This window comes from Pinus tabuliformis, chromosome 4_1 (genome assembly GCF_031772625.1).
Source record: "Pinus tabuliformis cultivar Carrire ecotype Pingquan chromosome 4_1, CPIR1, whole genome shotgun sequence".
Classification (NCBI taxonomy): Eukaryota; Viridiplantae; Streptophyta; class Pinopsida; order Pinales; family Pinaceae; genus Pinus; species Pinus tabuliformis.
Window position 1 is genome coordinate 786,517,791 of NC_142303.1, and position 24,246 is coordinate 786,542,036.

A 24,246-nucleotide genomic window follows, 5' to 3' on the forward strand; every position below is an offset into this window, starting at 1 on the left:
GTGATAAAACCTATCAAGCTAAATGCAACTTTTTTCATATAAGATGAAAATGGAAGGGTTAGAGAATACAAGTTAATAGTGACATCATTACATTATGTAGAAATTGAAAAATAAAAAATATGCATTGAAGATGATACTGCAAAGTAGCTAGCCAAATGGTGAATGCCAATTTTTCAAATAGAATGAAGGCACATGAATTTTTTTTTTATGCAACACTAAAAATTCTACAACCACAGACTTCACATGATAATATAAGCATCAATGACCTTAGACTACCAAAAGAATTAAGATAATGTGACATGTTGGAGGAGGCAAATGAGTATTAAGCAAGTAAGAATCTGTTCGCATAGCCCTCACTTGAAAACTAGGAAGCCATCATTTCTAAAAAAACTTTGGAAATAATACACACCCAACACAAACAACAAAAATACAATAGACCAAAACATGATGAAGAACAAGCAGAGCATATTATTCAGTTAACTCATCTTCTATGTTGATAAAGAGTTCTGATTTTCCATAGTGATATTCGAGAGTTGTCAATATTTTGAATCCATCTTTAGGACAAAGATTGAAGAAAGTTAAGGCACACAAAGGAATAAATAAAAAAAAAAAGAAAAAAATCAATCAAACCTAAAAAGTTGACTAAAAAACCTAAAAAAATAAAACCTAAAATAACCTAATAATAAAAAAATAATATATATATATATATATATATATAATAAATATGTATTAATAAAAGTATATTTTATTAAATATAATATCACCATAAATTATAAATTATAAATTATAAATTATATAATAATGATTAATAATATGAGTAAAGAATAATTAATTAGTTAATAAGAATACAATTTACAGTAATGATAAGGTGTATTAATAATGTTACGGTAAATTAATAAGTGACATATTAATTAATTATATTATATTAAATAATTAATTAATTAGAATAATTTAATATATTATAGTTAGTTAAAGTAATTAATTATAATATATAATGTTAATTATTAATATTAAGGCATTTTAATTAAAAATAATGTTATTTATTAATATTAAAAATAATGTCAAAATATTTTTCTGGTTATGATCAGGTATATTAATTATGATAATTAATGTTCCAATTATTTTTAAGATTAATGTATGTTAAAATTAAATTAGTAAATTACAACTATATGAATTCAAATTAGGGAAAGAGGGTCATATTTGAAATTCATACCTAAGAATCGCCAATCCTTCGAACTAGATGAAACCAATTGCAAGGAACATCTTGTCTCCTCTCAAGTATGACTCTCTTTCCCTGGCTTGAATTCCTATAATTCTAATTTACTAATTTAATTTTAATATGCATTAATCTTATTATTATACATTAATCTTGAGAATAATTGGAACATTACTTATCATCATTAATATACCTTAATCATAACCATAAAAATATTTTTAGAGCTTATTCTTTATATTAATAAGTAACATTATCAGGGGCAACAAGAGTAGGAGGGGCGATGCATTTCCCCGATGAATATGAAGAGATCAAGTACACATGGGAACTAGGCACATGGATGAACAATAAAGTTGAATTTCTCGCATTGTGGAAAGACTTCGACCTCGCCAAGAACCAAGGTATACAAAAGCTTAAAATCCTGGAAGATTTTATTATAGTAATTAGAATGCTATCTAAGTACACTACATCAGTTGATACTACATTTCCCACTATAGTGAAAATAATTATTCTTCTTTTGATTTTTTTAAGAATTCTCCTTCTATCATATCCTAAGACACCTTAATAAGGTGGCGCACATTTTGGCCAATCGAGGACCGAAGCTAAGCATAGGTCTATTGGAATTAAATGGTATTAGTAAAGACCATACCCTTGTGCCATAAGTTATGATCATGCATCAATGATTATTTAAGGTTAGTGGCAAACGGGATCAAAACCATCGGGAATTTAATTCCTGAATGTACAATGGTATGGCTCTAGGATTTAATGCGGGTACACTTGGAGTCCTCATGCATATACGTGGTAAGCCTGGGCATTATGCTCTGTTCCCCAAGCACGTCTCATCCAAATCGTCACACATATGGGTGGAGTTGATCCTTAGTGATGTGAGTTCCCACAAGGTTATATTAATGCCGACGGGATGACAATTATTCTCGCTTTGGATCTTCATTAATTCAGCCGAAGGAATGTTGGTCTGGATCCTTGAAGAGGACATGTCTAAGATTGTCATGGAGATCAATAGAGATTCACATTTAATGACGATAGTGGTGAGCGACGGGGAGTGCTCGGTTGATGGGGGGCTATATATGGTCACTCCAAGGATTTGGCCTGTCACCCTTAGTTTCTCTTAGCTCTTATTGAGTTCTGGTCTATTTGTAAGTTGTGTAGCGATGGAAATAGAAGGCTTCCAGTCCTTGGAGGATGAAGCAACAAGGTGGAAGAGGGTGGCATATTTCTTTTTCAAATTGTTGATGGGTCATCTTGATCTCTTGACTTGTCCAATAGATATGATAGAGAGCGATAGGGAAGCAAAGGAAGCTCTGATGAAAGAAAAATTTGAGAGCTTGGGGGCTAGTGTTGAGAGAAAGCTCATTATGCTTGAGGCATAATTGATGTCTCACAGCTCAAAGTTTGTTAGCGACAACCTTTTCATAGAGGTCAACGAGCTTTTGACAGGGAAATATGTCCTCGGCACCAAGAAGGTTCAAGATCCAACTGGAGTGCGCGCAACAGTTGAAGGAACGAACAAAGAAAAGTTTGTCTTATGGATGGCAAGGATGAAGCAAAACCTTCCATGCCAGCCTAAGTTTTAGTTATTTTATGTACTGCAAGTTCATTTTGTTGTTGGGCCAATTTTGTAGATCATATGGAAGATATCAGTGTATAATTTTAGTCTATAAAACCCGTAGAGGCAACAAGACCTACTCTAGATCTATTGGAACATGGAAGCTCCTGAAATCACTGAGTCTTGTTTTGTTTTACCCGATGTAAACGATTATGGCCATATAATCTAAATTTTATGAAAAAATAATCGTTCTATTAAAAAAAGTAACATTATTTATAATGATATACCTTAATAGTAATAATTAACATTATATAGGTAACTTAATCATAGCTATAATATATTAAATTACTCTAATTAATTATTTAAATATAATATAATTAATTAATAGGTAACTTATTAATTTACCTTAATATTAATAGGTAACATTATTAATACATCTTATCATTACTATATTATATTATTCTTATTAACTAATTAATTATTCTTTAATCAAATCATTATTATATAATTTATAATTTACATCAATTATTATATATATATAGGTTATTTTAGGTTTTATTTATTTAGTTTTCTTAGTTGACCTTTTAAGTTATATTTATATATATATATATATATATATAATATAGGTTATTTTAGGTTTTATTTATTTAGTTTTTCTTAGTCGACTTTTTAAGTTTGATTGATTTTTTTCTTTTTAGTTATTTATTCTTATGCGTGTCTCATCCTTCTTCAATATTTATCCCGAAGATGGTGAAAAATCTGAACTCTTTATATACAAAAACAAACCACATGAATCTAAAATCTATCATCTTATATGGAATACAAAAAATATATAATTCATATGTAAATCAATCAACTTTTGGCAATAGTGAAGCTTTGCAGATGAAGAATATTCATAACAAAATTACTTGAACATGGATTTGAATTTTAGAGATGAACTCCCAAGTTATCACCAATGGAGTAGAAGGTTTTAAAATTGTGATGGACAATTAGATAAAAAATATTCAAATTGAAAATAACAGTAATATGGCTGCATAGGTTGGTGGGCGGGCTAGCTTAAAGTGTTTTGCATTGCATACAAAAGATATCAAGGTCAATCACCTAGGTTGGTGGTATGTTGCAAGCCTCACTCCATGTCTATACCAAGGTATGTGATGTAAGTGCCTATGGGCTTCCTCACAATATTATCCTTGGAAAAATATAATACCTTGACCATATACATGAATAGTTGGTTATAGAAGGCTTATTGTCATGAGACACCATAAACATACACCTAGAAACTATCAAACCAAGGAATTTTATTGGAAGATTTGGGCTTGTTTCTCACTCTTGATAGGATGAACATATGATGAGCTACTTAGGATAGTAAGGCCAAGATAACATAAAAGTTTTAAAATATCTAAAAAGAGCATTCATTTTTTTAATTCCAAGTTGATTGGTTGGGTAGATATCAACAATGATCCTCTGACCAAGGACAAGCTCCATCGCTCTTAGATCACACATGGTTTGATATGGGTTGTGCAAGGACAAATACCCTAACCCACAATGAAAATAAAAAGAAACTTGAACCCACAAAACAAATACCCAATGGAGTTAAAAATACAGTGAGCAAATACTGCAAAAAAATAATGAAAAAGGACTACTCACAAGTGAGAAAAATTCCCTCTTGTAATCGAAGATTAGTGTAATACACATCATCCCTAAAAATAGTCTATCAAAACCTAACACAATAAATGTTGTCACCTACTTTTCAATTAATCCATCATGCACTTAGCACATTACAACACAAACTAGATTAATAACCTTATTTATACTAAAAAGGAAAATCTAATGGCAACCTTCATCAAAATTTCCTTGAAGAGTTGGTCAAAATGTCCTAACAATGCTCATCATGGTTGCCGTGTGATTGGGCAGAAACCTAAAATCGTTAAGCAAGTCTTGTGAGGATGCAAGGTAGAGCAAAGATACTAACATGGATAATTGTTGAATACTCCACACTCTTTGTTGCCCCCCTTCATAAAAAAGAGGTCATCATTAGGGACAAGTAAATGGTTAGACAAGCAAGAAAGAATGAATATATGGTACACCATATTCATGGGAAGCTCCTTCACGTGGAAAGGAGTTGTTGAGCAACCTTTAATGGAGATGTTTCTATGCTCCACTTCAATTAATAATCATCTTACAAGTATGATTTAGCTACTCAATATCATACAAGAATATGCATTTTTAGAGAAGAGTTGGACTTTGAGTGATTGCCAGAGAGGAAAATTTGGCTCTTCTCTATCTTGGGAGGGGAAGCTCACAAGTCTCCACTATGACAATGATGTAAAACGATCCTTTGTTTTTTGTGTATTAATTAAATATATATTGACTTCAATAGCCCGCAACAAACATACACATACATATATGAAACAAGAGACAAACTCATGAAACACATGAATGGTTTAATTATATTAATTAAACCATTCTCATGTGTGTTTCTATTGTACATTTGGCCCCTTTACATAACAATGGGTGATCATAACAACTATGGTGATTATATTAATTAAACCATTCTCATGTGTGTTTCTATTGTACATTTGGCCCTTTTACACAACAACAGGCGATCATAAAAACTATGTTATAATTAGATGTTTAGTTAAACTGAATGCATAACTATATTCACAATAATTTTTCCATATATATCTCCATTGTCCCCTACCTTGTTTGGGATCTATATTGATGAGTTGGGGGCATTTCTACACGAGCATATCCAGGACACTGATGGCTGCCTTCTTCACTAGGTTTTGATATCTATTCTACTCTCCGTTGATGACATGGTCCTCCTCTCCTCATCCCTAGAAGGATTACAGAGGCAGTTGGATACCTTAGCTCTGTTTTGTGATCTTCGACAATTGACGATCAACCTGCGCAAAACCAATGTTATGATCTTCAATGGGGTGAAGAAAAATTCAAACCTTCACTTCCTATTCAGAGGGGAGGACGTTGAGATCACCAACACATATATTTACTTGAGGGTGCAATTCTCAGGTCCCAACTTCAGTTTGCGACTAGTGCTTCAGCCTCGAATCAAAAAAGGATATGGATCCTTAGCCCTTCTTGAGAGACAATGCTTTCGAAATCACTTCTAGGACATCCTGTCCAAGATGAGCCTCCTGGACACCTTGATTCGCCCCACTGTTCTATATGGCTAAGAGATTTGAGGACCGTATTTACTTGAGTCAGATTGGGACTCAGTTGAGAGTCAAAATTCTTCTTCTCCACCGCATCATTAGATGCAAACAGACAATACCTTAGCACATCATCCTTGCAGAGTTTGGAGCTCATCCCTTTCGGCTTGAGACAATCTTCAATTTGGTCTCATTCTTGCATCATGTTTGGGGCTTTGCAGACTCAATAAAAAGTAGGGACCGATATCGTTACTTGGCATATTTCTCTTCTAAGACTATTGCTCGTTCTACTCCCTCGGTTCGGGCTAGATGTTGGTTTACAAGAGTTTTAGATCTCTTAGAGTTAGTGGGCATTCAGTTGGATCATCTCCCTCCTTTCCAATATTCCTTAGATGCTCCTGGTCACCTTTTTCCCACTAGACATGTGCTGAACAAGATCATCAAGGAGGACACCTACAAGTGGTTTGTTTAGGTCACCTAGGTCAATCCTTCGGGAGGGTTGCACCCAAAGATGGGCACTTCTTGGAGTTGAGAGACATGCTCATTATTCAACCCTAGTATATGTTTCACAATTAGACGCATGCTCTTCACATTCCTCTAGGCCAATTCAAAGTAGGTTCTCATAGACTTCGAGTAGAGATGGACCACTAGATTGATAGACCAGACAAAATCTGCCAGGTATGTCATTTACAAGAAGGGGAGACTGACGTGCACTTCATTTTTGGATGCCATGTCTACTTTGAGATCAGAGGAAGGTTCCATTGCTTGTTTAGAGATTCTCACACCCTCACTGACTTTTTCAGGTATCCCGATCAGAGATGTTTGGCCCTATATATGCAGGAGGCTCTCAAGTTCCGAGTGCATATTCTTCAACCTCCCATCAGACTAGACCCAACATAGAGGATCATGACATTTTCAAGGTACTACCTTCAGACAGGGGCACTAAGAGACCGATTGATACCAGTTCATATCTAGACTCTAGATCAGTGAGGATCCGTGGGACCTCACCTCGCCACACGAGATTTCAACAACAAATCCATCTCAGATAGGTTCCTAGGAGATAGACCAAGCCCTCCAGACCTAAATAGTGCGCAAACTCCCCCAGACAACGACTTAGTGGACAATCCGCACTTTCCACCGGCCCTTAATCAACCCAACATACTTTGTGGAGTTTTCTTCAGTGTTCTTCATTCAACCTCAGATGTCAGGAGAGATGAGTTTGATCCTCATATCCATTAGCTCCAGGATTTTCTCTGCTAGGGCATTATGTTCCTGCATTGTACCTTTTATATTCATGCATTGTATTTTCTATAGGAGACCGTTTGGTTCTCCCGCATTGTATGGACATCACTGTACTCAACAGTCCCTTTGACCTACTTAGTGGTCAACAGTTGGACATAAATATAATTATCGTATCTTATCAAGTGATCTTCATCCCCAACTTTTCTCCTTTCTCCTCGTCTTTGATTCTTCTATAGATGTTTTTGCTTGGTCTACATCATTACAAATGGAATTATATAATTTAGACATTATTCTTGATTCACAAATAGGAGTTAATCCTTCATTATCCCCCTTAACGAGTACTTGTGATCTCAATATGTAATCATCACCCTTTGTCTTTTCAATTGTCTTTTGAACTAGTCCCATTTTCATCTCCTATGATCTTTGCATTCGATGTTCGATGTCTTCATTTTATCTTTTGTGATCTTCTTTGTCTTCATATTTTTTGTTCTACACATCTTTGGTTTTCATTCTCCATCCTCAAACTTTTATGCTTGGTCCACATCATTACAAATTTATCATCTAATTTAGACATTATTCTTGATTCACAAGTAGGAATTAATCCTTCATACACCCCTTTAATGAGTACTCGTGATCTCAATATGTAATCATCATTTGTCTCTCCAATTGTCTTTTGAACTAGTCCCATTTCATCTCTTATGATCTTTTCCTTTGATGTCTATTGTCTTCATTTATATCCTCTATGATCTTCTTCGTGTCTTCATCTTTTGTATTTTATGCATCTTTGGTCTTCTTCATTTTCCATCCTAGTCTTCTTCAATGTTCATTTTTTTCCTTCAAAATATAAACATTGTGTTTTTTGAAGTCCATATAAAAAAGCTACCATCCATTGAAATAAATGGGTCACCAGTCATTGCGTCTTTTAATTCTCTAGGAATCTTTTTGTTGTACATGGTTTAACAACAATTGTTCAATCAGACACACTTGTACTCCCCCTATATCATCATTAATCATAATCTTGAGTTCTTTTTGGCTTACCCACAACCACACTCTAGGTTTTTATTGACTTACCCTCAACCATTACAACTTTTGAGCTTTTATGAATTACCCTCAACCATTACAATTCTCAAGTGGTTTCTATTCACCGCAACCATTACAATTCTCAAGTGGTTTCTATTCACCACAACCATTACAATTGTCAAGTGGTTTTGGCTTATCACGAACCATCAATTGCATCAAATGGTTTTAGTTAACCACAAACCATACATTACATCGGTGGCTTTGGTTGATCACTAACCATACAACAATCAAATTATGGGGTTATGCTTTTCTACCAAGGCTTACATCAACATTTGATTCATGCACTTTTCTTTTTTGATGGAATACACATCCCAAGGAAACCCCTTAAGCAACTCCTCTCATTACAACGACAATACTTGGGGCAAATTAGCCATTTGGAGTTTTGACAACCTAATTCAACAGTGTTAATTTTAGGTATGTTCTATGCTTAGAGAAATTTATTTCAATTTTCACAGTTAGCTCAATAGCTTTTCTAGATTAGCAATCACATCAGCATTATAGTAAATTGCAAATAGAACATAAACAAAGATGGCAGAAAACAAGCCAAGACAAGAGGACACAATATGTGGCGCTAGCCAGGGACAAACCCTAATGTGGGGAAACCCTTGACCAATTCTTCTTATATGTTCTTCAATAGTTCAGCAGGGAGAGAGAGATAGTACATATACATCAAAAGTCAACACTCTGACTTATATAAATAAGAGCATAGATCATCTCTAAGTAGATGATACATGAGGTAGCTGAACTTAATTGACGACATGCTGCTTCAACTGATTCTCCAAGGTGACTCCATCACCTATCATTGTGTTGCACCTCGTCATCATGCTCCACCTTACTGTGCTGCACCATGCTGCACCCATCATCACTATGTTGGACCTCATTACCATGCGGCACACATCATACAGCCGCACCTTATGCTCCACCTTCCTGTACTGCAACATCTTGCTACAGTCACCAGTGTTGCCTCATATTGTACCTCTATGTAATGCATCATGTACCATTGTTGTCCCATGTGCCATTGTTGCACCATGTTGCTATATTGCTTGTCCTAATGTTTAGCACTGCTTTACCTTGCTGCCACACATGCTGTCCCCATGTTTAGCACTACTACACCTTGCTGCCACGCTTGTTGTGCCAATGTTTAGCACTGTTGTACCTTGCTACACCAAGTACCATAGTTGCACATGAACATTGGCTGCACCATGAACTGATCTAAATCTAGTCACAACATTGACCCAAACGCACCACACTTGCTGCTCCAAGTTTGTTGTCCCTGGTTAGAGCATGTGTACTTAACAACAATCCTTATCAACTCATACAAACAACCTCCAAATGATTGTAGCCTAGTCAAGGTAGATTGCTGCCTTCACATGCCGTTGTTCTGGGCATATGGCAGCCCCTAACACTTCCACACTGGCCTGCTTTGGAGTGGCTAGGCCCGCGACCTACTACAGACCTCCACTGCCACCTACATCCCACTTGGAACCACCATACGTTGCCCTCCAAATAGTTCATAGGGCTTGTAGCTTAGCCACAACAGCCTGCACTACCCTTCACCAAGAGTTGGGCACCTAAGAACACCTCCACATTGTCCCCAGACAGCTTGCCCTTGTCTCTGCCATCAAAGGAGCTAACTCGGCCTCCCTTACAACACCTCGGCCTTCCGAAAGATCCATGAAACAATCCTTCCTTTGTTGTGGCCAAGACCTTTTGTTCATTGGGATTAGGGCATCCTTTTGGACTGCGGCTAGGGCATCCTCCTTTCCTCTAACGTCTAGGGCTACTTCCTCCTAGATTTTTCTCACACTAAAACCCAAGACAAGTGGAGAGAAATCAAGTGAGAAGTGTGTATGAAATGACTCTCAAGTCATCTCCTTTTATACTAAAACGTTGAGCACATGTGGGGTTTATTTGGTTGCTGACCGACCTTGACGAATTGTCTTATAACACAAATAAATTCATAACTCCATGAATACTTATCGGAATCAGATGATCTTTAAATCAATCCTACACCTCTCGATGAAAGGGATCCAAGAAAAATATCAGCTGCCATAAATAAGATGACCCACATGGAGTTTGGCCCTAGTTGCCAATTTTAACAAACAAGGACATCAAGCAAAGTCCAATAATATCCACTAGGGCAGGTAGCCCAAGGACTTTGACCTCATGACCTTCGACTTGTAACACACAACACTCAACCACTTGAGCTAACCCTCTGGACTATTTAAGTTTGGTACATACAATTTCAAATTTTCATTTCAAGCTAATCTAGCCCTTACAAACATTAAGACCATTTTCCTTCAATCATCAAAACAACATTATTTAGTAACCATTTAGCTTCCTAAGGATGTGATTCACTTTTTTAACGCACAATATTCCTTTGTTCTTACTTTGCTTCTCCACTCTTCATCCATCCATTGCTTCAATCTTCGTATCCATTTTCTGCGTTCTCTTGGTTGCTTCATCATTCTCTTCTTCCTTATTTCTTTTCTCTTCAATATACCATTGCCTTTTGCTTCTATTGTTCATGTCTACCTTCTTAAGCTTTCAACTTCTATCATGAAATTTACATCTTCTTTCTATATCTACAAAAATGTTATTTGTTGAAATGATATCAAGATCTAACCAGACAACCTATGACCATGGTTTAACAATTTAATTGAGTCGCCAATGTCATGATTTAACATAACTTAAACTTGATTTGACTTTGACCTTTATCAAGGCTTCATTACTCCACTTTAACTTTGGCATTGACTTCATTGAATTCATAACATCAATAAATTCTTGACTTTAACTCCACTTTCACTGGGCTTTGAATTTAGTTTGGTTCTAGATTCTCTATGTGCTTTGCGTTTAATTCTTTAAATCAAAAATTATTCTCCATCTAAACTTGACTTAGACTTCATAAAAAAAACTCGACTTACACAAGACTTCATTACAAACATTGACCATTTTCAAATCATGAAGTTTGCATAATGTTTTTGCCATTTACAACTCAATAACAATATGCTTATCTAGACTTGAATTTGATACTTTATTTGACTGCACTTTAAATTCAACACCAACTTGGACTGTTAAGATGTAAACATCTTAACAGTATCTATTTGAAAAAAATTGTAACATACAACTTTCGATGAAAAAAATAATTCTTCAAAACTGTTATCAACTTGGCTTTTATTCTATTACATAGGCCAAACTCAAACTTTTTGCTGACTGGAACTCAAATATTCAATGAACAAATGAACATGCCAATAAGCCGCATGCCTTCCTGGAATCATTACGATTTCTCTCTCGCTTGCATGTGCTGCACTATTTTGCTGCTTGCTACAATCCACCCAGCTCAGAACCCTTGACCAAAGCACAACTCAAATGCTGGGTTTAGTTGAGCACATTCATAACAATCTAAATACAACACAATTGGGCACCTCTACTCAACCGTATGCATATCAGGGAGTGGATGACTTACAAACAAGGCTCATTAGGGAGAGATACACACATTAACTTCTGCAGCGTCTAATCATTGTGCCTTTTCTTCGCTATTACCTAAGGTTCGGTTGAAAAAAATAATTCTTCAAAACTGTTATCAACTTGGCTTTTATTCTATCACATAGGCCAAACTCAAACTTTTTGCTGACTGGAACTCAAATATTCAATGAACAAATGAACATGCCAATAAGCCGCATGCCTTCCTGGAATCATTACGATTTCTCTCTCATGTGCTGCACTATTTTGCTGCTTGCTACAATCCACCCAGCTCAGAACCCTTGACCAAAGCACAACTCAAATGTTGGGTTTAGTTGAGCACATTCATAACAATCTAAATACAACACAATTGGGCACCTCTAATCAACCGTATGCATATCAGGGAGTGGATGACTTACCAACAAAGCTCATTAGGGGAGAGATACACACATTAACTTCTGCAGCGTCTAATCATTGTGCCTTTTGTTCGCTATTACCTAAGGTTCGGTTGATCAGCGATCCTGCTTTCAATAGCCTGTAGCTATGTACTACAAGTGGGTATCATGTTGGAAACAGCATGCTTTGCTGGTGAACAGAACTGAACCAAAAATATGGAAATAATTTCCACTGGAATTTCCACTAGTAATGCCTTGAAATTGTAAACATCAAAGGTGGTGATGCTCCCTAGCACGTCACAACCACATATCCTTAACAATGTTGCCAGGGTTTCACTGATCAATGCATCAACAGATGTAGAGAATATCCCTCTTAAAATGTTGTACCAAATTTACTTGGGACGAAAGATCTTTCCTTACATTTTATTTCTGAGGGACGAAGATTATTTTTCCGCCCAGAAATCCGGTACGCCTCCACACCGCATTTCGAACTCAGTTCATGCCTCCAGCCCTTAAGCCCGACGACGCCTTTCGAGATGCATGTCGTGGTAAAAATATATGGTAGCATGCATGCTCCCTCGCTAGGTCTCTTGATAAGGCAACCTCGCCTTCTCATCCTCCTCCTCGTCAACCAAGTCAACATCGACGGCATAGGAATTCTTCTCTTTCAGGAGTTCGACTCCCAATATTTTGCTCCAATCCAGCAAGTTAACGGAAACAATTAATGGCGATGTCCAAAACCTACGTCCAATGAAGAGCCACCAATCCACGAGCTCCCACAGATTCCGGTGCTCTGTATCACAAATTATAATTGTTGTATGCATAGGCGTGACATGAACCTCCACACCAGAAGATCGATGCTGTGCAATCTCTCTTGTAAGAACCTCATTCAGCTCAGCGAAAAACTCTCCGTCCTTTTGCTCATCTGGGTTGCCATGATTGATCACAATATTGACAGACTAGGAATATTCAACTACAATGACAACTCGACCACTCGTCAGCCTTTCTCTAAATAAAGGGTTTATGCAAAAGAACTCTCAGACTGACATCCACACCAAAAAATAGCAGGTCACAATTTCAGCAATGTTGTCTCAACAATTTTGAGCATGAGCAACTTACGCTCTGTTACCAATTGTTGGTTTCAATAACTAACATTGAACACACACAAACATATAAGAAGCAAGGGACACCCTCATGAAACACCCTAATGAAAAAATTATATTACTTACACCATTTCCACGTACATTTGTATTGTACAATTGATCTGTTTATATAATCATAACATCTATCTTATAATTAAATGTTTAGTGTCATATTTAGATAATTATTTCAACCAAATGTATAAATATCTCCACAATAATCTCTTCATGAATTCCTCAATGTCATCTTCATCTCTAACTTTTCTATTTTCTCCTCATCTTTGATTTTTCAGTAGACTTCTATGCTTGATTTATATCATTACAAATCTATCATATAATTTATACATTATTCTTGATTCACAAGTAGGAGTTAATCCTTCAATACAAAATGCATTTTTTTAAAAGAGAAAGGTGAAAGTGGAACCATGCAATTTTATCTAACCCTGATTTAATAACAAATCATTTTAATTATGTTTCGACAAATTCAGTAAAGCAGTGAAAAAGTTTATCCTTTCAGTAGTTTTTGAAAAATATCATTGCCTGCAGTTTAGGAATAACCTCCACAAAACTATAATAAGTCATTTGGTTAACAGAAACTCCTCCTTGTTATGATGTAAATGCCGTAAGTAGTGGACCTGCTACCTAGAAGACATGCAAGTAGCTACAAGTTTATACCTGACTTGGGATAAAATTACAAATTAGACTCCAATTATGTTATCCAAGTTAAAGAGGGGAGTAAATATATGATCTGGATTGGCTATATTCCTAATTAAAATTTTACAACTTATTTATTTACATGTCCTCCCTGTAGATGCTAGGATATTCACATTTCTGAATAACAATGTGCTTTAATCCTTTAACTCTTCCAACTTTGCTGTAGACTGGACTTGTATGGTTGGAAGCTCTAGAGGTTGATATTTAGGCTTCTTCATTTTCAGAAGAGCATACGTCATCCAATACCAAAAAAGTAGTATGCGGCCTTCTTGAACAAGTGCATCACCTACAGAACTTCCACTGAAGGATAGACGCTCCAACACCTGCAAACATCGACAACAGAACATATTAGTTTACATGTCATTGTGTGTCTGATGTAAGCACGTGTAACGAATATATTCATGACACAAGTTCAGTATAACATGAATAGCATTTAAATCATTCTTGCATAATGAGGAACTGTTCATCCCACGATAAGTTAAACATGAAAATATAAACTTAGCTAACGAAATGATTTTAACAAAATCCAAATAACTGTCAATCAAAGCACTTTTCTGATGTCTGAATTCCCTTTACACTAGAATTAAAATGTAAGAATATTTTGCTTCAATCAGTGGAGAATCCCTGAATACTTTGGAAAATATTAAAAGTTTGTTTAGACAATATATTCCAGTATGCCTGAGTAATTGAATTTTAGGTGACAAAATAACGCAGAAAACTAATGAGGTTATTATCTACACTTGGAAATATGTATTTTATCTAAACGAGACTCTAACTAATTAAATATTAGTGTGAATAATCGTCTAGTAATACATGGACTCCAGAGATACTAGAAGCAAAAATCCATAAGCTTGATCATGAAGCCATCTATCTGAGACCCCACAGGGTCTTTCATTAATAAAGCAATTTAAGCATAAATCATATATAAATGTTCTTACACAGAGAGGCAAACATTCGCAAAAATTCAAAATCTCCCTATTAGTATAAAAGGAAAATCCCTAGAACTTTTGGGATGAAGATGGATCTCCAATGAATCTAATAATTACGAGCTACTTGCTATGATCTATGATAGAAAAAATGAACCTCTCTCTTGATTGGCCATCAATCCTGTTGTGAATGTATTCTAAAAAGACAAATTGCTTAAGTTTCTTGTCTTTGACAAATGAAAGAAATGTAGCAACTCATTCATAAAAAAAATAAATGGCTAACTGTACAGAAAACAGGACAGAATAAAATGTGCCAGAAGGTAGCTTAAGATATTTGATTCGAAACTTTTAATTGTTCCTGCTCAGGACAGAGTACAGGAAATATCCTTATCTGGTTCCTATCTTCACGTAAACAGATATATTATTCTTTTTGATCGAATTTATTGACTTCCACGTAGCAATAACAGATCAGATTATTGTCAAACATCCCATAGGTTATTTCACATGAAAACTGTGAGGGAGTTTTCACTAATATTTTGTGGAAGATTGATTAGACCAGGGCCACAATGCTGTAACCAATATAAAGTTTCCTAGAATATATCAAAAACAGTAGAGACAGTATTCTCTTACACATTTCAAAATGAGGACCAAAATGCTTCTAAATCAGCTAGTTAAACAGTGTTTAACTCCACTATCATTTATTTCTTCCCTTTCTTACATAGAAAAAACGCAGAGGTGCAAAACTCACCTGTTCACCAGTCTGCAGGTCAAATGATTGTTGTTGCTCAAATTTCAGACCTTTGAATTCATTGATACAGAGAGCTTGAAAGGCCCTACCATAGCAGAAAATTCAAAAAAATGAAGATGTCTCATGCTGAGGATCACATAATCGAACAAGATATTTGCATTTCTAGAAGTTCAGAGACTTCAATCATAGCCCATAAAATAGGTGTCATATCCATCAAAATTTGTCAGCAACATTTAATGAACAAAAATATAATTGAATACAAAATTACCATCTGATAAGAGAAATTCGTGGGATCCATCTAAAAACTGTAGGAGTGTTCTCTGAGTTAACATAATAACCTCCAAAGACAATGAAAACGGTCATCAGTGATGGCCCTAAAGCCATAGCTGCCTCCGTTGTAGGCACCATGGCCCCCACAGTTAAGCCCATGGCTGATGCAGCAAATGACTCCACAGTCACAATACTGGAGAATGTCCCAAACCTGTTACAAGCACGTGAAACTAAATGATACTGTTTGTCTAAAGCTCGAATGCAAAGACCATGTAACCCTCAATTCATGACTTATTATCATTTGGAATGCAAACAAGTAAACTCTTTAATTGCAAATAATTTACTTTTACTATTACAGTGAAGTCTTTCTTTTTTAAGAAATGATACATCATACATCACTTCATGGAACAAAACTTACAGCAATCTAACCATGGGGTTACAGCCAAATTCCTGTCCTAAAGAGCCAAAAATATGAGCATATGAGGCTGTCTTACATTATTTTTAGATATAACATGAGTGTCGATCAAAAAGATGCAAAAGATGGATGAATAAAAGAACTGACCTCAATAAACTTGGGTGAAGACGTGCCATAGGATATAGAATTATACCAAAGACCAAAGGAAAAGCAGCTCCAACAGGAATCTCAGCTAACAACTTAGCAAAAAGATAAGGTCCCAGGGCATATGAACCCTTTGCGCGCTCCCTATCAACAATAGCACGCTCCTTCGGGAAAACACCCACAGTCTTGGTGAGTGCTGCCATTGCTGTGTTGATAGCTGCCACCTTCAGGTCATTCATGAGCTTCATTAATTAAATTGAGTAAATGAACTCTAACTCTAACTTGCTTTGACAATCAGGTCATGATTGTAAAAGTCAAAATTAAAAATAAATAATCAACCATCTTTTATGGACTAAAACAAAAACCTTGGAAAGGTAGTATCCTCGATGGCTTTGGCCCTTTATACTAAAGAAGATTTTCATCTTTAGGTGCATTTTACCATTTGATATCTTTAAATTTCTTCAACTTCCCATAAATTGAGTAAAATTAACTCGTTTTGACTGAAATGAAAAACTCATCAGTTCTGAAATTTATACATCTGGAAAGTTCAATTTTGAGGATTAAAATACCTGAAGGAGTCCCATTCGATCCTGTATGGATGTTTGGGATAATCCCATTCGCCAAAAAATTGATCCAAAGATCAGGGCAGAAGCAACACTCATCCTTGCTCGCACTTTATTTGTAGGCCCATCTCGAGTAGCCTAAAGGTGGCACCTTTGATTAAAATGTCAATATCCACTCACAGTTTAAAGGAATATGAGATTGTTTTCAGAATCACATCATACTTCATGAAATTATATATTTTTCTAATGAATTTGACAGCACTAACACAGAGGCAGCATAGTAAATTTGACTTTGTAAATAGTATGCTGCACAGTATCTTCGTCTAAAGGAGTCATGACATAGAAATATTGTTTAGTATCATCGAATATGATGTAAATTTAATCATTGTAAATAGCAGAATCAATGCATTATAAATTGAACTGTGATCCAGTAGCTACAACAGGAGATGCTCTGAAATTCACAGAAAGAAGTAACCTGGATTTATCTATTCGCAACGTAAGATCATATGACCAAGAATCAAGATGCCACAATTTAAGCAATTAAGTATTGTGAAGTATGATACTAGTAAACAAATGCTGAGAAATTTAACCTAATGCAAAATGAGAAAATATATTTTAGAAAATGCTGACTTAGATAGTTATTCAACCTGCATCCATGCACGCTTCAATAATAGCCGAAACTGCTTCCACCAGCCAACTTTGCGGGTAACAGCTTTCCTTCTTGATTTTATAGCTACCTTATCAGTTTCCATTCCAAATTCCAGGTTTCCATCCTTTAGATCTGGCATTGTTGAAAACTTGTTGGCAAATACCTCTAACATGTCATCAATCCTTTTTCGAGATAAATGTTCACTTTCAGATGAGCTGTAATCAATGGATATAAGGTCTGCAAAGAATTCAGCTGGATTTACATGCTCTTGACAAACAAACCTGGAATATATTCAGGCTGCAGTAAGTGCCCTGTCACCAAAACCCATACTCATGTACAACATTTTCAACAGTGAACCACATGGTATGCTGCATCTTTTTGAAGGGAAGATATTAAAACAGGAAAGGTTTGTTACAACCATCTAAGTAGAATTAAAAGCTGCAAAACATGTAAATATCTGTGAAAGCTTATTGTTCCATTTTAGTAAACCCTCATCTTGCCCATGCCATTTCTTTCTTCACTATCAAAACTACAAATATTCTTAAAGTTCCAAATGCATTTTAACTGTGTATGGTGTTATGCCCACAGGGCATAGAGCAGATGGTGACAGGGTGTTCTGTTAAGGCACTCTGTGATGTGGTCACCGGTTCGAAACTCTATGGGAAAAAATCTGGCCATGCTGAGGGCTGGAGTGGCCCAGGCGGGGTGCGATCCCTAGGTGATTTTGACGGCTTAGATGCCCCTAGGTCACGGCTACTCAAGCCACAAGTTAGGAGTGCCAGCCATCTCGGAACTCACATAACCTAGCAAACAAAAAAGAGCCATGTATGGTGTTATGAATCATTTTAATTTCAATTTTACCAATATGGATACAAGGTGTGGACAAAATGTCTGCTGCTTGTTGAATGCAAAAATTGCATAACCTCAGGAAGATGCAAAGAGATGCAAAGATCATAACAAAAGCTAATTAAGCCATATAGTAGTTAATAGTGGCAGAAAGCAGACTACCAATTATGATATTTCACAATAGCTTCAAGAGGATGAAAAGTAAAAGGGAGCAGCAAATGAGAAACTGGACCAAAATATGTGTGTGTAATTAAAAACATATATTGCACCTTGATGAGAAATCAACAGCATGTAGAACATTACAGTTCCAATTAAGTAAACCCAAGACTCCAGGAAAACAAACGGCACTATAATGTAAAGTCCATCACAGCCAATTAATCCATCTAGGACAATTGTCAACAACTAGAGATATGAACAGGTAACACAGGCAAAGGCCTAGGTTGAGATGGGGAAAATAAAGAGGTTAGTTAACTGCAACCGGGAGAAGTTTAAGCAAATGAGATGATGACAAAGTACATATAGTACAACCACAATTGAAGAAACAATAAATGCTTTCGATGAGGGAAGAAGAGCTTAAATAGATTTTTAAATCTCACCAGACAATTAAAGCAGGAAAACACGGATTCATTAAACAAGTACTAGGAGAATAAAGAATAGTGTTACCCACCAAAAGTGGGTGACCCCTAGGAGAACTTTTTCTCCTATTCATCTCTTCCAGGCGGCAGCCCATGAGAGCCACTTTGTAGCCGATGTAACGTGCCACTCATATCTCCGCCACTTGCATCAGTCATATGTTTCCTCACCCATTTGTCAAGCGCACATGTTGGAAGGTGGGCTTCTAATCAAAAGGTACTTTATTCATTTTGTAGCTGGGTGCTTACGCTTGTTTGTATTTGGGCATTTTGGCATGGATTATAAGGTAACTAGGAAGAAAGAAGGGTCTTAGCTGTAGTCTTGTTCCCTCACCTTAAATGGGGGGCTAATTCTCTATCCTAGTCTAGTAGGACCTCCCCTAATGGCCCATGGATTTAGGAAGGGGCACTACTTGGGAAGCCACGACTAAGATAGCGTAGCCCCATCTATCTCTATTCCATTCTTACCACTTTCCATCTTATATTATGAGCCCCTACTCCACCTCCCTTCTTTGGGTCAACTGACTATAGATTCATTAAGAGTTGGCATCCACACATCTTCATACCTTGGGTAGGCCCTGGAAATGCACCGTGGCAGGTTAATGAGGCTAAAAGAAAAAGAAAGAGAATATGATGGCCACAAGAAAAACAAAATAAAATAAAAATGCAAAATATGGTCGCACTTACAAATTAGCACGTGGGAAAAAGCCAAGCATGAGCTCTACCTCTCTCATATGGCCATCACCCGGTTCCTGGGCCAATGTTGCCCTATCTCATAGAAGACAAGGAACCCTTGCATATCCCAACCCTTGATGGGCGATGAACTACCCCATCCCAAAGGGGGTAATAACTGTTATACATCATACAAAGCAAGCTCTCATTCCTCGAGCTACGAGTAATAATACAAAAAAAAATCAAGAAAAAGTAAAAGGCAATATAGAGGGGTGGAAAAACAAAGGCCGAGGTAACTCATGCATCCACGATTGCTCCCTCCTCACATCTATACACCCAGGATGAGGTATTCCATCATAGTTGGTCCCTTTGACCATGGCACTTGGCCATGGAGTTCTTTCCCCTTCCATTCCATCATTATTCACATGGCACCTATCGATTGAAGGGTGGATTGAGGACATGTCACTTACCTCTGGGGGCTGGGAACACCTAATAGGGTCATCCGTTAATCACTCCTACCTAGGGAGGTAACACCATTAAGTGACTAGTACACCAATTTTGGAAGAGAAGCCACACATGGAGTATCAATATGCTCATGTATTTCAAGTTTGGTACACTTACATGCAATGATGATTGGCGTACCTAATGATGAAAATTGCAACACTGGATATTGTGTGTACTTGGCAAGTGGTTCCATCTATAGGTCTAGGCAACTTAGCTAGGGTCCAGGTCCTCTAGAGGAACATATTGACACCCACAAGTGATGTGTTCAGAGCCATGGAACTCTGGGCAGATGTAGAGCATCATTGATAGCCATAGGTGCCTTCAACACCCACAACATTCCTGCATCTACCTTATTATTCATGGGATGATGCACCTGGACCTGTTTTCCCACAGTCGTATTTGCAGTATATAAATTGTGTGGTAGTTGATCCAAAGCCCAGATGAGGTTTGTCTCATGCCTTGAGACATGGGAGGGCTAGCACTATCTTCAGTGCCCTCAACATTGCAATAGATTCAGGCATATTCATCACTTGGAGACCTGTGAGACCTAGTTTTGTGCCCCAAACCCACATTTGGGGTCCACAAGATGATTTGCACCGAGATATAGGGGCCAACCCCTAGATCTTGATTTTAGAGGCCTCTACACTTGTCATGGCACCAAAAGGCCTCAATGTCAACCCTCAAGAAGCCCACACAAGCATGACATCAACATTTTGGCTAGCATTTGTGGAGATAAAACCAAATTTACAAAAGTTACTAGGTTGGCTTTTGACCTAGACCATTACTTGCACACTATTTTATAATTAGAGGGGCTTGCAGGCTAAATTAGGACATGATCGAGCACATATATATTAGAGATCTCCCATTTGATCTCTCATTATCATCACACTTGGAATTTCGGCCTCCTAGAGGAACTCACACTTCTCTCTTGTGGATGAACTAGAATATTTGGATGCATTTTGATATTTGGAGTTAAACTTAGATATTCTTTGGCATAATGGAAGGAATTTTTCCATGTTGTCTTCTAAGTGCCCTAATTTACTAGAGATTTGTTTTTCTTTGTCTAATGTATGGAATTATTGATTCTAGGTCATGCAAAATTGTGCCCTAATTTGTTGAAAATTAATCAACATTGCTATCTAGATGAATATTGCATGCATTACTCATGTATAACATGTATTGAATATTCCTAGTGGTGAACGCATTGGAGCTCTCCCATAAAAATCCATTTTTCCATTGAATGGCTAAATGCTTGAAATTTGCTTGTTAGGGCATCAAATTTCGGTGTCTTTAGGAACAAGTTTGACTATCCTGAATCATCCTTGACTCCATTCTCCGAAGGGACAAGGCACTAGTCCAATTTGTTGGTGATTAATCTCATATGTTATCCATCTTTTCTTTCTCTTAAATTCATTCCTTTTAAGGCTAGAGAAGAGAACTAGGGCTTGGTGCGAATTTCTAGAGGAAGAATTTTGGTGGTTGGAGAGTCTAAACATCAAGTAGTTAGGGTTTGCCACAAAACCTATCAATTTGGTGGGCATCCACTTCAATTTCATCCATAAATTCTCTTGCTCTAGTTGTTTGTCCTAAGAGGAAAACCCTAGTCTTTCTTCCCTCAACTTAAGGAATTTCTTGAAGGTTTCATGACCCTTGGCTTAGCTAATATACATTGCAAGAAACCTTTTCTCATTGCCTTAACCTTGAGTTGCTCCAACACTCGTCAAATCAATCAAACCCTAGGTCTTGTGCCTCCTTTTCTAGGTATCTTCATAGAAAGCAAATCACTTCCTTGTGAAGCCTTGGCCCAAATTGTGTCTTTCTTGAAGACTTCCTAGCGAGATCATTTCATACTTTAACCCTAGAATACCTATTATAAGTGATCTCTTCCTATCGAGACTCCTCCCATCGGTGAAATTCCGTAAAGAGTAGGGGGTTTTGGCTGTGGTGACAATGGGCCACCACCCCATTGTTGCTCATAGGTCTAGTTTATACCTTGTGGGGCTTACCTCTCCAAGGCCTGCTATATTTTGCGGCAACACTTTTGGCATCGTTGTCGGGGATATGACGCGTGTGTCTTGTCCCCATACGACAATATAGATTCTTATTTGACAACTCCATTGGAAGAACGAATCCCTTGTTCTTCATTTAACCTCAAAGTCAATGCTTGTGGGGTGAAGCAAGCATCTGCTAAGGCATTTCAAATTCACCCTGGCGACTCCTATATAGTTCATATGTATAACCTAACGAAATGGTTTTCAAGCTACTCCATGAGTGCGTCCCCGCCTTTGATATCACAAGTATCCCTGGATATCCAAATCACGAGGATGTAGATAATACAAATGAAGCTCCCTAGTTTGACAATGATCCATCCTTGGCAATCGACCATGTGGCTAGGTTTTTCTTGTACATTTCAAAGGTCAAGGTGGTCCACCAGGATACTCTCATAAGGCTATTGCTCAAATCCATCGCAAGGGAGCATTAAGGTTGGCTACAGGACAAATGCAAACCTAAAAGCATTCCCTCCATCGAAGTGTCCATTAGTGAACTCTTATGATATAAGGGACCAAGATTCCAATCCACTTAGAATGGCCAAAGAAGCTTGAGTGTAGCTATTAGAAGAGAAGTTCTTTGTTCTCAAAATTTTGGTGTTGAGGAAAAGGATCATAACCCTCCTGAAGAAGATATTACCCCCGGCAATCATCATGGGAAGAAAACAATGAGCAAGTGGAGGAACCCTTTCTTGATCACCAAGATGAAAGCATTGATGAAGATATTAAGGGTGATGTTGAAGAGGAATTTGGTAAGGATCATACAAAACGGTTCCTTCGAAGATATCTCCTGACATCCCAAGATTCAATGGCAATCCTTTATTTGTACTTGATCACATAGAAGAATTCATCTCATATGTTACAAGAAAGAACATCACTCACCACGATACTGTTGATTTGGGGTAGCATTAGATGTGCTCTAGCCACGAAATTTGATGGAGAGGTTGGGGCACATAAGATCTCCAATACCCAGAAAGGGTTTGGGCAGATTCTAAACAGATCAAGAGATATTAAAATAATTAATATTTTTAATGGAGTCCCTAAGCCTAAACTTACGGAAAATAAAATATTAATGTGTATTAATATGAATCTGTGTTAAAATGGTCCAAAAGACATGGATCAAGCCAGATATAATCTTAGCCGTTGATTAGGGACTTAATCTTGACCGTTGAGATGTCAACAGGAAAAGTATAAGAGGAGGCTTGAGGGGCACTTGGAGAACATACTGAGGGAGACCAGTGAGTTCAATTTCTGGAGCAGGGTTTGCTGAGAAATTGAACCAGTGGTCTGGAGCGCAGTCAAGAGGCAGCAAGTATGTAACAGAGAGACGGGAGATCAGCGCAGAGGCAGAAGAGGCAGACGCAGAGCTCGAGGAAGCCACGCAGAGGCAGCAAAGACTGCGCAGAGCCAGAAGGGCTTGCGTCATCCACGCAGAGGCATCAGAGACTGTGCAGAGCCAGAAGGGCCCGCGTCATCCATGCAGAGACTACAGGAGTGACGCAAAAGCGCAGAGCCTCAGTAGGCTGACGCAGAGGTCAGTAGGGCCTACGCTGGATCAGAAGAACTGCTGGAAATTTGTCTATCTGTGGGTAAGCCAGTTTGGCAACCTGTTGTACTAGAAAATTGCTAAATAATAAAATCCTCCCTTGCTACACCGGTTTTCCCACATTGGGTTTTCTCGGGGACATTAGTCCAAAATAACTGTGTCAATGTGTGCATATGTTTGTTTATGTATTACAGTGTGATATCTGCAATAGTATTTATTTTAATGTTTGCTGAAGTAATTTCATGAATAACTTATGATGAAATAAGTAGGATCAGTAAATCAGTTGCTGCAGTGATAGAATTTT

At 37.1% G+C, this 24,246-nt stretch overlaps 1 protein-coding gene across 1 annotated transcript in view; it reads right to left on the reverse strand.

The window, feature by feature from the left end:
- Positions 1-13,753: 13,753 nt before the first annotated feature.
- Positions 13,754-24,246, reverse strand: part of ABCG7 (ABC-2 type transporter family protein) — a 162,966-nt gene continuing 152,473 nt past the window's right edge. The window contains exons 6-11 of the mRNA XM_089420375.1: positions 17,693-17,975; positions 17,052-17,183; positions 16,486-16,706; positions 15,922-16,134; positions 15,654-15,738; positions 13,754-14,302 (exon numbers count right to left, since the gene is read on the reverse strand). Coding sequence (XP_089276501.1) covers positions 14,114-14,302; positions 15,654-15,738; positions 15,922-16,134; positions 16,486-16,706; positions 17,052-17,183; positions 17,693-17,975 — 1,123 coding nt within the window. The 3' untranslated portion in view covers positions 13,754-14,113. The remainder of the gene's footprint in view (positions 14,303-15,653; positions 15,739-15,921; positions 16,135-16,485; positions 16,707-17,051; positions 17,184-17,692; positions 17,976-24,246) is intronic.